Source organism: Odontesthes bonariensis, chromosome 3 (genome assembly GCF_027942865.1).
Source record: "Odontesthes bonariensis isolate fOdoBon6 chromosome 3, fOdoBon6.hap1, whole genome shotgun sequence".
NCBI lineage: Eukaryota > Metazoa > Chordata > Actinopteri > Atheriniformes > Atherinopsidae > Odontesthes > Odontesthes bonariensis.
Window position 1 is genome coordinate 7,977,903 of NC_134508.1, and position 14,797 is coordinate 7,992,699.

The 14,797-nt window shown below is 40.9% G+C and overlaps 1 protein-coding gene across 5 annotated transcripts in view; it reads right to left on the reverse strand.

The window, feature by feature from the left end:
• Positions 1 to 14,797, reverse strand: part of LOC142376708 (glutamate receptor-interacting protein 2-like) — a 402,317-nt gene that overhangs the window by 72,891 nt on the left and 314,629 nt on the right. For all 5 annotated transcript variants that reach the window (XM_075460179.1, XM_075460180.1, XM_075460177.1 and 2 more), the window contains exon 2: positions 59 to 136. In XM_075460179.1, coding sequence (XP_075316294.1) covers positions 59 to 136 — 78 coding nt within the window. The remainder of the gene's footprint in view (positions 1 to 58; positions 137 to 14,797) is intronic.

The window sequence follows — 14,797 nt, forward strand, 5'->3', positions numbered from 1 at the left end:
TCGGGCCCCCCAGTAAAAATCTCAGCACATCAAATTTACCCCTGAAAGTGCCACATACCTGGTATACTGTGTCTTCTCAAAGCCATGGTGTGTTCTGGTCCAGAGATGTCCTTAGTTTTTCCATATGGCCCATCATCTAGGACGACAAGAAAAGAAAAACTTAATAAACCTTCAGTGTTCTTTATGGTGTTCGTTTGTTTCTGTTTGTCTGGCTGTGTTGTCCTTCCGGTTCAAAGGTTGGAACCAGTTGAAGTTTTTTTAAAAATAGAACATTTCTGAAGAAATTTTGATGGGTGCCAATCTACTGCCCGCCCTATCAACAAACCCTCTAGTTCAGTTGAAGTTGAGAGTCTCCTGTCACATATAAACTTTGAATGAGGCCTCTGGGATGTCGTATGGCTGAGTTATGAGGCCTCCAAAATAAGGCAGTTTTTGGCATTTTTGGCTCGTTAAGTGCTTTTCAATCGATTTTCCCATAAGACAAGTCTGCTAAAGACAGTTATATCATTTTTTTCAAGGTCCTGTTTAAAATACAGCTTTTATGGCATTTTCAAAATGCAATTTTTTGGCTCGTTAAGTGCTTTTCAATCGATTTTCCCATTGAAATCTAAATCTAAATTTTCTATTTGAACCAGTCCAATCAGCGACGATCCATCTCAAATCACAATGTCCCTTTTTTTCCCCCAGAAAATGATGTAAGTGTATCCAACCGTATAGTGAGATTAGTGTATTGCTACAGCCCTAAATTACATACAATGTCGACATTCCTTTTACAGTATTTTTCATTGCTTTTTGGACACAACTGGGAAGGGGGGGAGTGATAACTCTAAAGTTTACTTAAAGAGAGCAGTTTGAATTCTATGGGAACATTCAGGGTGTCAGTCCTGCTGTTTTGGTGCTTCTTCTTCTTTGGTTATATAAACACTGTTAAATGAGTTTAAAAAATATCCACGGTACACCGATAATGTTCACACTAACATGGGTGGAGGGTGGATGACGGCGCACAGAAGGTAAATAAAAAGGTGAGTTCTGACACGTTGGAAGACAGTTTCAGGGCATTTTCCTCTGTAGGACAGTAATAACGACGGGTTGAAAAGTTTCTCTTGATGTTGCACTCCTTGAACACAGTGACACACACCTTCCCATAGCAAATGTAGCTGCTGTCCTCACTAACGTTAGTGAGGACAGCAGCTCTGATGGAAAGTTATTTAGTTTTCACTTGAAGCCGTTAGGGGATTGCAGTGATCTACAGGCTGCTACTGGATGGCCCACAGGCCATATGTTTATGTTTATGTTGATGCATTTAGCAGACGTTTTCATCCAAAGCGACTCACAGACAAGGATATAACATTACAGCTAATGTCTAATCTAAGTGTTCCAGAAGCATCTTCTGATGCACAACCTCGGGACACGTCATCAGTGTTGTTTCCTGGATTCACCGGATGTTTCGGGTCTTACAACAGACACCCCACCGAGGCTGATCAGACCCCAGCCTGTGTCCAAGTGGCATTCTTCAACCAGAGCCGTCTGGATGCTTTTTCTGCTGCCTCCACGTTGTTTATGTTTATGCATTTGGCAGACGCTTTTATCCAAAGCGACTTACAGGTAGGCAGGTAGGGTAACGGGGGTCTTGCCTGAGGACCCCCACCCCTACTGGAGGTACTACCTTTCACGCAGGGGATTTGAACCCAGGTCACCCACATGAAAGGTGGCAATCTTACCACTACACTATCCAGACGTTGTTGCTTATGGTTGGCACCTGTAATGCCCAGTGTGCCACAGGCCTTATTCAGAGAATGGCGGGCAAATCCCCGACAGCCCACTTCCACTGGCATCCGCCTGGTCATCCACCTGCTCTTGGTATTTCTCCCCCTTTCCCTCCCGAGCCTCCTCCATCCTTTCCTCCCGGGGCACTGTTAGCTCCAGCAAGATTGTCTTGTGGCCTCCGGGACCAAGATGATGTCAGGTCTTATACTGGACCGGGTGATGTGGGGTGGATGTGGGTTTCAGCTGCCTTTCCAGGTCAACTGTCATCGCCCAGTGTCGTGCCATGGAGAGCAAACCAACAGAGCAGTTCTTCAGTGCCCTCTCTGGCCTTTGTCCTTCCTCAACGAAGTGAATGGCCTTGGCCGAAGCTTGGTAGTATCGGCCGTCCTAGATCCATTAAAAAGGAACGGCGAAGAAACAGATCCAGGATGTCCCTGATTTTCTAAAATTTTATTCACCTTATTTTATCATTTAACACTTGTAAAACTTATAAAAGTGCCACAGTGTTATAAAGTAAGGCCAGTAATGTGCTTTAACTGCACTCCTAATTCTTACTCTCCTCCTCTGGCTTCACAGAAGGAAATGTACGTTTTTCTTGATGAAAACCAACATCTCTACCTTGTCAGGTTTCAGCCTGTTCCTGTTCTCATCAAGGATGTTAGCCATGTCCTCGCCACTTCTTGAGATCCCAAGTTTGCATTCCTCACAGTTTGCAATCGCAGCGTTTTTTTCGTCCACTTTAAAATACCTCCACACCGCGGACATTCGGCCCCAAGCTTCAAGCTGCTGCCGTGTTCTGCTTCGCTTTACGGCAGCAAAGTGACGTCATGCCGCATGCATTGTTTCTGTGTGGAGTTGAGACCATAGATGTAAAAATTCTGAGAGTTATGATTATTGTAGTTGGGGATATACACCTTCCTCAGTCGAAATAAATGTAATGTGGAGGTATTGGAGACCCATCCAAGATGGCGGCCTCGCTGATACGTCAGCTCCAATAGGCAGCGTCAGTCTATGAGGCGTCTACGTATATTATTTCTATGATTGAGGTCTGACTCTGTACCACCACATAACAGTAAATACTAAGCTATTATCACGTGATCGGATCGGGACATCTCTAGCAAGCATAGAGGGAAGTACAGGGTAGGTGCTAAGATAGGAGATGCTCTCTGAAGATCTGGGTCTTTGATAGACTGTAGCTTATCTGAACTCCCTGGCTTTAGATGCTGTGTTATTTTTGGCTGAACTCTATCAGCTGCTGCAACACACCATAAAACTGCTTAGTTAAGGATGATCATAAAAACTTTGATCTGGACTTTGCTCATAAGGGTAGATACTGTTGCATAAATTAGTGTATCCAGGAAGTGCTTGGGGCCAACGCACAGTCAGTCATTTTCACCCTTTGATGACACGAACGTATTACTTTGTTCTTCTGTGGCCACTAATCTGTAACCCACCAGCTTAAAAGTTAGAGGAAAACGTCAGGCTTGGGTTTGCAGCCTGACAAACTCCTGATGTTACATTTCAGTGATCCGTGTCAGACAATATATGGATCATATTTTACACCCAATAAGTTTTCTCGAAAAGCTTTCTTACATGACTTTTTCCTCCTCTCACTCATTCATAATATACTTACAACACATGCAATTGCATCCGTTTTGTACTTACACCCACGTAAGAAGATTTTCCTGGTACCTACAGTGTTATTGTACTCCCAGAAGGTTGATACTCTGGTAAATACCCACAGAGGGAGTTTGTGAAGAGTTGATGAGGGAAGCTTCTCGCTAGTTTGGAATAATGAAACAGAGGCCATCACTGATGCAGGCCACTTACACGGGGACAGATGCCCCTGCTTTATAGTCTCTGGCAAAGACGTACAAAGGTTTTAAAAATTTGATAGGTTATCATTTCCCATCTGTTACAATTACCCCCACGTGTGTAAAGCTGGAGTTTTAAGCTGCTGAATCAATGCACACGATGGAGAGCAACATTTCACTACTTTAATCCGCCACTGTTACATCACCCACAACAAATCAATGAGCAAAGCAATTAATTAATCAATCTGGGACAGTTTGGAAGATGGACAGAGGCACGTTAGATAAGTAAAATGGTTGGTGGAATACAAACTTTAAAGGATATCAAAGCAAATAGCAGCACAGATATGGATATCATATCTAATATTATATTTCAGGGATGTCACTTTTTCCCTGAAGTTTGATTTTACTAAATTTCTATGTGTGTTGGTAAGTGTTTCAGATCATAAGCTGCATGGACTGATGCATAAAAATATTTTTTTTCTGGTATCTGCCTGACCGAATGCCACATGAGGTGACCTCACGATAAAATGTTTGCCATGTTGCTACAAAAAAGGAAGAAAATTAACCAGCAAAAGCCATCCTAAGATCACAATCACAAAACCAATTTATGTGAAAAGCGGTATTTGAAAGTAGTTCGGATTCAACACCATAAACAGCAAAGGAAAAACGAGGTAATTTTTAAATTTTGTGCACAGCACCTGTCTTTTTCTACACTCACATGCTAGCTTTACACCTAAGTGAGGCAACAGAGGCAAATAAGCTAGTCAGCATTGGGTGTTCAACATCATTCGACTGCCTGCTGTTTGGCACAGCCAGCTACAGTCAAAGGCTTTTAAAACCATCACCAATGAGACAGCAGGAGTTATATGCAAAGATACCATACCCATTGGGATTGTTTAGGGAGAGGATTTTCAGGAAGTTATTATGGAACTGTTTATGTTTATGCATTTAGCAGACGCTTTTATCCAAAGCGACTTACAATTGGAAAAATATATTAAAGCTGCAAACAGCCTTGAGCCATTTTACTCCGCGCCCACACACGATACCCTTTACATAAGTACGAGGTCGTCAGACTGGACGTGTGTGCCAAGGTTCATGACATTGCGATGATGATAAGGCTTTTAAACCACAAACGCCATCACATGATTTCCACTGCCTGGCCACGCCCACACCGTTCAGAGTTTGGAAAAGTTTCTCCATGATTTTTTTCCCCCCATGTCTTAAGAGTAACCTGGCCACGTTTGGAGCTGTTACCATTAAATATGTAGGAAGAGTTTGTTCAAATGCGAGGTGTGAAAAAAAAAAGCCGTTTCCAACCACCAGTAGGTGGCGCTATAGGTGGATCTCACTATTATATGTGCGCGTTCAGGCTGGGTCCAGAATTCACCGTATGAAGTTTGGGACTGATTGGATAATGTATGTGGGAGTTATAAGCGTCTTCATTTTTGTGGCGAGTGATGGCGAGTCATCGAACTTTGAGGCATCGCCACGGCCACGCCCTTTGAGGTTTGAAAAAGTTTCTCCATGATTCCCCCCCCCATGTCTTAAGAGTAACCTGGCCAAGTTTGAAGCCTGTAGCATTAAATCTGTAGGACCAGTTTGATCATATGCAAGGCGTGGAATCGATCAAAAATGGCACCAAAACGCACTTTCCATCCAAAATGACCGCCTTCCTGTGGACGTGGGACCATGGCGGCACGAGACTTTTTTGTGCGTCTGGGCATGATGAAGGAGAGTACCGAATTTCGTCGTCCCACGCGAAACTAATCCTATTGCGGGGATCATTTTAAAGCATTGTAGGGGGCGCTACAGAGTCAAGCAGTGACTCCCAAAAAAAGGAAGTCCATACAGTGTAGAGATAGAGTGCAGGCATAGAGGGAGGTACAGAAAGCCAGAACTGGAGGCATGATAGAAAATTCCAAGTGCAAATTTATTTCACAAATCACAGCCATAAGACGCACACCTGTTCACATCTGTTCATGTTGCAAAAAGCACTGGCAGCTTTGACTGGATGAATGTCACACAACCCGTGACATGGTGTTGGTCATCATCACAAACTACGTGGGACACGTTCAAACACACTTTGCATGCTCTTTGAAACTTTTGGAATAAGTGACAACCATGTGGCTCAAATATTTGGGATTTCTTCAACTGACAACATGAAATCTGAGGTGGTGAAATTCCATTTTAATATGGCTGAAATGACAAAATAACACAAATTATTAAGGATTATTCAAAGGAAACACGAACAACGGGCGCAGACTACATTCGTTTACAGAGGCTGAATAAGAAAAAGCAAACCCTGGATCCATATGTTGACGTATGGGATAAACCTCTGCATGAACTTCCAGTTCATTTCCCACAGCAGGTGAATGTGGAAATATGGAAAACTGCTCTGGTGTTTTTAGGTTTTAGGTGTCCAGTTTTAGTTTTAAAGGAGTTTATCGATGATCACATTGTGATTGATGTACACATTATAAGCTCATCAATGATACATGAAGGATATTAAGTATTTTGCTCTTTCCCCGAGTTCGACAGCCGTAACGGGAGCTGAGGCTATTGTTGAGACTCTGAGGGGAAAGGACTTAACAACTCTACTTTACAACCTCTGCTTCATCAGAGGGGTGAGATAACTTTAACAATGCATAAGCCACTTCTCATCAACTTCCACACCAAGCTCCAGGAGTGTCATTAAGGGATGTTACAATCATCTCTGCTAAACTTGCTGAGTAAATTGATATATTTTACATGAATTTTCAGCCCGTAAAGCAACATTTTAAACCAGCTTACAAACACAAAGACAGAAAAAGGCCCCTCGCTACTTTAAAGAAACTGAAAAAGTTAGCAGAAGATAGCTTTGTGCACTGCTGACATAATGTTTGATTCTGTCAAAGGGTTTTAATTTGTATTTACACTGACATAGTTGTCCCTTCTGTAAATGCGTTATCAAATAATATTGCTGATGAATATTTCCATCTTGAAAAAGAGCCGTTACTGGACACCGGAGAGGTGTTGAATGGAGCTGGAATAAATTAGCCGATCCAGTTTAGGGCAACAGAATCCTTTGGTAGGGTGAGAAACGGATCGGGGCTGGTGTTAGACTTCACTCCACATGCTTAAAAACTCGATTAATGAAGTCATTTTCCTCTCAGGTTTTACAGGTGTGTGCTGCATGTTCTATCCAAGGACTTAAAGCAATTCTATGTAACTTCTCAAAAAGCCCATTATGGAGCTCCCCCTACAGGCTTGGAGGTAATGTATGGTTAAGACACTGTCGTAAATCTCTTTTTATCTTCCTTGTTTCATCAGTCAACGTCTTCTTCTGTTTCTTCGGTGCCTCTGCCATGATGATCGTACTGACAATGTTGCGCTAGCTTAGCCTTATACCTGGGAGCGTGAGAGGGGTCCATTTGTTTTTGCGGTAGGTGTGCCAGAAAGCAAGTCGAAGTACTTCCGCTCAGCTCCCGGGCCGGTCCAGCAAAGTTACATAGCGCAGTTTTTCCAACTCAGACCCCCGAAGGGCATAGGAGACAGGCCAATCGTAATATTAAAACTCATTCTAGCCGCATAATTTTTTTCAAGCTGTTATTTTAAGGAAGAAATGGTACATAGTATTGCTTTAAATCTGTGGGGATGGATCTGGCCTCTTTTCCAGGTGGGCACCCAGTCCCACCCAGAGAGGATAAAGTGGGTCCAGCTAACTGGCAGAAAAACTAGACAAGCCGTTTTACGGATGCAGGTCACTGCCACACTCGCTGAACTTTCGGATCTTTGAGAACTCTGAACTTGAGAGTTCTGAGCAGGTGGAGAACGATGAAACAGTTTTCTTCCATGCAGACTGTGGTGGAAACATTTTTAAGCGTTGACTCAGAGTTTTTTCACTGTGCTAATCAAGAGTGGATTTGGCAACTAAAGCAGAATTTAATCTTTGATCAAATACATTTAAGAGCAACTCAGGTCAGAGGAAAGCACCTCTGTAAAATTTATTGAGTATTTCTAGTGACTCTTTAATGCAGTGGTCCCCAAACCTTTTCTAAAGAGGGCCGGCTCGCTCTGCTTGGCTTTACATGGAGATTTTTCCATGTAAATTACAGTAAACGTGCCTACTGTATACAGCAGATCTATCTTAGCTGAATTTTAGCCCATTCATTGTAGGCTATTGTTATTATTTAAAATGATACAGCATAGTCTTAAATGGAAATAGCTGAAATCACAAAATAAGAATAATAACATTAATAATGTTAGATAAAAGCATGTTTAAGCATTTTTAAAAAATTATATTTCATTCCGACATTTTTGAACTCACACAATTCTGTTTGGTATAAAAAACTTCCGAGGGTGAAGAACAATAAAGAACATTTTAATGCCAAATAAAACCACGGCTTAGATTTGGGGGGAAATTTTACTCGGTGAGGAGGATATTCTTGACACACAAATCTGAGGTGAGAGCAGTGTGAGCGTTATGTAATGATGAGTACATACGGTTCTGAATATGGTGGCCATAAGAGGACAAAAATGCGTTTATGTTATTACATTTGCAGCATTCGATAAATAGACCAGAGAAAAAGGCTGCACAACAGCGCCAAAACTGCCAGTGGCCAAAAACGGAATTACACATGCACTCGCCATAGAGAATGAACAGGGAGAAATAAGACATGATGGTGTTGAAGTCCAGTGTGGGAGGGATTGAAATTGAATACATTACGGACATATTTTGGAGGACCATAAAAAAATGACGAGGCGGGCGGTAGTTTGGGGACCATTGCTTTAATGTGTTTAGATGAAATAGTTAAATAATATCACAATGTAAAGCTTTTTCCTGCCGCATACTTTCATACAAAGGGTTTCACCATTAAAAATTTCCAATCGTGACATATTTTTCTGCCCTCTAAAATATACATCACTTCCCCAGTGGTAATATTTCGAAATCAGGTCTTTTCCCCAGAGGTGACGGCGGTAAAAGAGGCCATTGTTGTTGTGTCTCAGAGTTTAGCGATCTCCTCAGAGGTGTAATAAGTTCAATAATTCACACGTTGTGGATTCCGTTTGGCTTCAAACCACATTCATAAGTTATCTGGATGACTGCTTTCCTGCTGTGGGGCTGTCGCAGTCGAAATGGACCCCAGAGGATGCTCATCAGCACACAAACACATAGTCTGGCTCAAACTGACAGCGATGCTAACACAAAAAGGAGCACCACTTGTACACCTGCATACACTGAAAAAAAGAACTTCCACAGATACTCACACAGACATTAAGGATGCTTCAGGCAGATTTGTCATCTCTGTCCTGCTGACTGGATGCGAGACAAACGCTTTTATTCACACATCTTTCCTCTAAGCAGTATGAATCCTCAATTCTCATCCTTCAAACCCACAAATCTTTCACGTCAGCTTTTCTAACTCGGGTGTTATTCATCACAACAAGCATTTGAAAGCGTTGCACTGGATCAGTTAGTACAACTAGTCTTCTATCATCCTCACAGTGATCCTTAAGTTGTCCTTCCACTGCCTTCCCTCTCGGTTCCCATCTCTGTCTGATAAATGAATGTGTCCTCGTGAATAATTTGAATGCGATTAGGCTAATGACTGCTGGCACTGTCAGGTTACCGAGCAGGTTGAGCTACAGAGGAAGCGTCAGGCCAGATTTCGTTCCTGTGGCAGGCATAATACTTACGGCACGTGCATATTTTCAGGCTGAGACAGTAATGGCTTTAGCTCGGACAGTCTCACAGATTAAACGATGCATGTTATCAGAAAAAATGTGGAAAAATGTAGATAATTTTCTCTACAACAGGAACGATTCTGTTGCCGAGTAATTTTTCAGAGTGCAGTAAAACATATCTGCTGTACAAATATACCGCATTGCTAAAAATGTGACAAATCCACCGTTTCACATCATAAGTTGTACTTACATGAACGTTTGATCCATTTTCAATGATCTAGAAATGGATCGGGATTTGGTTTATTTCTTAATTTGCTGTAATATCTAAACTGGCATTCTTAACAGCTCGATGAGAATAAAAACTTTTCAAAAAGATAATCAGATGATTATCTTATCAGATTATCAGATTCTGATGATTGCCTGCGGTGTGCAGCAAGAAAAACTGAATACACAAATATTCAAGGCAAAGTTAAGAAAAATACTTCTATGACCATCTATGAATATGTACTGTATCTCTTGAAGTCTGAGTAAAGCAGAACTAAATGTGTTCTGGGCAGAGGTGGGTAGTAACGAGTTACATTTACTTGAGTAAGTTTTTGAAAAAATTATACTTCTCGGAGTAGTTTTAAATCACTATACTTTTTACTTTTACTTGAGTAGATGTGTGCAGCAGAAACTGTCCTCTTACTCCGCTACATTAGGCTACAATGAGCTGGTTACTTTTCTTCTTACCTCTTTGGTATTCTACGCCTCATTATTTTTACCCCCCGCGTACGCCTCATTTTAATGTTTTATTCTGACAGAGAGAGAGACTTCCGCCAAAGGCTCTACCACCTGACTGTGTTCCACCAATCAGACGTAGCCGTGCAGTCTGGTCACGTGACCATACTCAATCTCAGCGGCGGGACGGGTTAGCTTTACAGTTTACAGTCGTAGCAAACAAACAAAGAAACAGATGAAAAATGTCAGAACCAACGGTGGGAAATGAAGACGCAGACGAGGCCTCATACTGAAAGCATGTTTACCTTACAAAGAGTGAGAAACAGCAGCTACATTATGTGTCTTCTGTGTCAACCAAAACAAACGCACATTTCAGCAGAAACTCAACATCTAACTTGAGGAAACATGTAGCGGTAAGTTTCCTAAATTAGTTTTTTTCCCCCATGGATAGGTGAATGTTTGTTTTTTAGGTTACATATGGGTTACATATGTTTTAAACATTTCCTAAGTCCCTCTTATTTTTTATTGAAGTACTTGAATTTACCTGGATTATTTTAAGCTATTTTGTAATTTATTTATTTATTCATTAATTTTAATTTATTTTATCACTTGGATGAACTCTAATTTGCCTAAAGATGATTATTTAGTATTTTTGTCCGTCTGATTGAATGCTTGTGTTAACAAATAAATCAGACGTTACTCAACAGTTACTCAGTACTTGAGTAGTTTTTTACTCTTACTCAAGTAATTATTTGGATGACTACTTTTTACTTTTACTTGAGTCATATTATTCTGAAGTAACAGTACTTTTACTTGAGTAAACTTTTTGGCTACTCTACCCACCTCTGCACACAGCACCAAAGTGTCACCAAATACAAATGCGATGTCTGGAAGTCTTTTGGTCTGCAAATCGAGGTAGTTTGCGCATCAAAATGCTGAATTTGAATCTGCAAGCAGTACTGTGAGAGCCATCAGCGCCACATGAATCAAGCTGTGGACTGGTGTGAAAAAACCTGGGAATAAGGCATTAGGCTTCAAAAAGTTTTGGGTAAAACAACACTCCAATATTCTTCTAACCTGACAACGCAGAAAGGCAATGTTTAGATTTTTTGACAACCATGAACAGAAACATAAAATAGAACAAGTAAATTTCCCAAAAAGATGGAATAATCTTTGTTTTTCCCTTCAGGTCCACAGCACATTTACCTAAAAAGTTCTCTTCAGCTTCATCTGAGTTTGTTCGAACACTCATAAACAGAAACATCGACTTGCATATTTATAAAGTTATTTCACATCCCACCTCAAGGTTACCAAAAAGCTATTAGACAAGGAATGGCTCAGACAGACAGACGGACCTCGAGGTCGTCAACAATATGCCCAAACATGAACATCCTTTCGCACACAAAACACAGCAGAGAGTTTTTGTTTCCGTTTTTCTCCTGAAACAATCACACACACACAAAAACACTTGTATTAATTAGTTTGCCAGAAGGCCCTGCGGTGCTCGAAGCTCCTGCTGTGACATTACCTACGAGGACTCAAATACATCTTCATGCAAAAGTATGCAAAGTATATACAGAGGCCATCTCAGCTGGTGGAATGCAATCATTACTTCACAGGTGCAAACACATACGCAGGCACACACATGTTGAACTGTGAAGACTGTTGATTTAAAAAGAGGCTGCCTACCTTTTTAGTTTAGCTTACAGCTGAATTTTATTTCATTTATTTATTTACTTTGTTTTAGGGCTGGGCAACGATTAAAATTTTTAATCTAATTAATCACATGATTTCCCTGATTAATCACGATTAATCGCATTTGTACGCAAAATCCAAAAATGAATTCAAAAGTAGTGTATAGCTTTTAGCATTTAGTTTTATTTTAAATGTGCTGCCATATGAATGAAAGTGCCATAACATTTGTTGTGCAAACACACTTTTAACGTCAGCATCTTTCTGTAGTTTTTATGTAGAAGCCTCGCTCCACTGTCTGTTTCCTTGAATGACTTGCTGCTATCAGTTGTGTGTTTTGCCTTTAAGTGATATTTTAGAAAGGAACTACAACGGTGATAACGGCCCTGTGCTGTGTGTCATTCCCCCTCTCTCTTTGTTTGATATTGGATTTTCGACAGATATTCACAATGAGGAAATAAGTCTTTTTTTTCAAACCAATATCAAACCAACTTGAGCACGGTCTTAAAGGGGAACTCCGGGGCATTTGAAGCGTGTTTCCATTGCTAGAGGTTGTCAAATAATGATAGTAGGACACAGAGAGGACAACAATACATGCCCAGTAATATTCTTGTAATGTTTTAAATACTTGAACGTAGTTTTTCTAGAGGATATAATTGTTTTGTATATGGGATTATTCTCCATCGACTATTTTGGGCTTTCACATGCGCGAGCCTACAACCAGCCGGTGAGTTACATGCTGTTTATAAAGTTGTTTTGTAACGTCCCCATGCCAGTAATGTGAGAACCATGCATATGGTTTTGATGGTAAGGCTTGTGACTTTATTGTCAGATGGTTTATAAAGTGGTGTGACGTTTCTGCAGTGTGCAAGTTGTTGTTTTACGTGGAAGGGTTAGCGCTTGCCCCTTAGCCACCACGTATTAGCCTCGCATGACATGCTGTGCGGACAGAGCGATCTCCACACAGGGAGCGCAGATACGCACCTCTCTGTGTCCTACTATCAGTATTTGACAACCTCTAGCAATGGAAACACGCTTCAAATGCCCCGGAGTTCCCCTTTAAGCGGCAGCTGCAGCAGCAACATTTCCGGAAAGGTCCTGGCTTGATTAAATTCATTCTGGACTCTATATCCGACCACATGAAGACCTCGGGACACTTTGGTTTGGCTTTAGGGACCCTCTACTCACTACCACGTAAGTGTTATGTTGTGTGGAGCTGTAGAAGAGGTATAAAAATAGCGTTTTGTAGCGGCGATACTCGATACCCTCATCACTTCCAGGCTAACGACTTTTGGCTAACAACGGTCAAATCGAAATTCTCAAAACACATCCGAATGACATGATTTTGATGTCAACTCAACGTATGTACTCCCAACATCCCGTAAATTCATCTAAAGTGCATTTTACGCCGGATTATCCCTTTAATGCGCGATAAAATATTTATCGGCGTTAAATAATTAACGAGTTAACGTGATAATAACGCGTCAACTTTCCCAGCCCTAATGCTCATTTATCCATTATGTGTGCAGTGTGGTTGTCGGTGTGAGTTTATGCATGAATTGATTTCATTATTGATTTTATTATGTAAAGCACTTTGTGCTGCTTTTTTGTATGAAAAGTGCTTTATAAATAAAGTTTTGAAGTTGAAGAGATTTCTCCTAATCTGTCAGGGATGTAAATATATATACACGGGGAAACCTGCATGATGATCAAAGTTTCAGCTCGTTGTGTTAAATGTCTCACACACACACCAGAAGTTCTAGTGGGAGTAAGTCAGTGCCACTCTGGATTAGCCCTGTGTGCGTGTTTGGGAACATGAATTTGGCAGAGCCATGTGTGATGCTGCAGAGAAGTCACGGTAGAGGTTTTATAATCTTCCAGAGCTCTGCGAAATGTTAACCTGGAAGTCCTTCAACAGGGCTTCCAGAGCGGTGCGATATGAGGAGCAGCACTGAAATCCTGATTATCAGGTGAGGTTTGAGTTTTCATTTAAAGAAATAACTTTCTGTCTCCGTTTAAGTGAGCAAGTCATCTAAAACCATGCATTTAATGACTTTCAAGTAGCTCCCAACAGTAACCATAGCAAATAACCAGTTAAATAATGGAGTGTGTTGAGGTTCAAGCTGAAGAACATAATTACGAAGCCTTGTCACAGTCGCATTATTTTACAATTTGTAGGAGAGACGGTAACAAGCAAGGTTTTTAAAAGATGTCACTTTAAACAAACAGCATCTGGTGTTTGTTTAAAGTGGCCTGTAGGCCACTGTCATTTCTAATTTCTTCAATATCCTTTTCTGCCTATTATAGCCTATTTACTAAACTACCTCAGGCATAATAAATGGATAAAATGTGGGTAGGCTAGTTTAAAAGGCAACTCAATCAGGAGAATAACCTATCAGAACATATCAGGTACTCTTAATTTAAGATTTTGACTTTTTACTTTGCAATATTCCCTTATGTAGACGTATTTATTGACTGTGCTGCAGTTAGATTAAAACATGTTCAGTACCTGGACTTAAATATTGTTCATTATTTTGTATCTGTAATGTTTTTTAGTAATAAGACTTATTTGATTATGTTTGATGAGCTACAGAAGGAGGAATTGAAAAGCTAAATGGCTGAACTCAAAGTGTTTTTATTTGCTTAGATAAACCTCTGTTAAACCTCTGTTAAACCTCTGTTAAACCTGTTGAGGTTCATGCAAATTTCAATAAATGTAGCAGTTTGTCACCCAGATAAGATCAGATATCTATTTTTCACATGCACAGTTCCGTGTACAGTGAAATGTCTTTTATATCTGCAACCAACAGCAATGAGAGAAGACAGAATAAAATAAAATAAATATATAAAGAGATAAAAATATCCGCATCGAGAGGAGCCAGATGAGGTGGCTCGGGCATCTGGTTAGGATGCCTCCCTGGTGCGGTGTTCCGGGCCCGTCCCACTGGGAGGAGACCCCGGGGGAGACACAGGACACGTTGGAGAGACTATGGCTGTGTTCAAAACCGCATACTCCTCCTACTACTCATACTAACTTTTTGAGTTAGTATGCGAGAAGTTCCCGGATGCATACTAGATTCTCCGAAATGTTGGGTATGCATCATGAGGTTACTACTCATACTCAAACTACCCAAGATGCA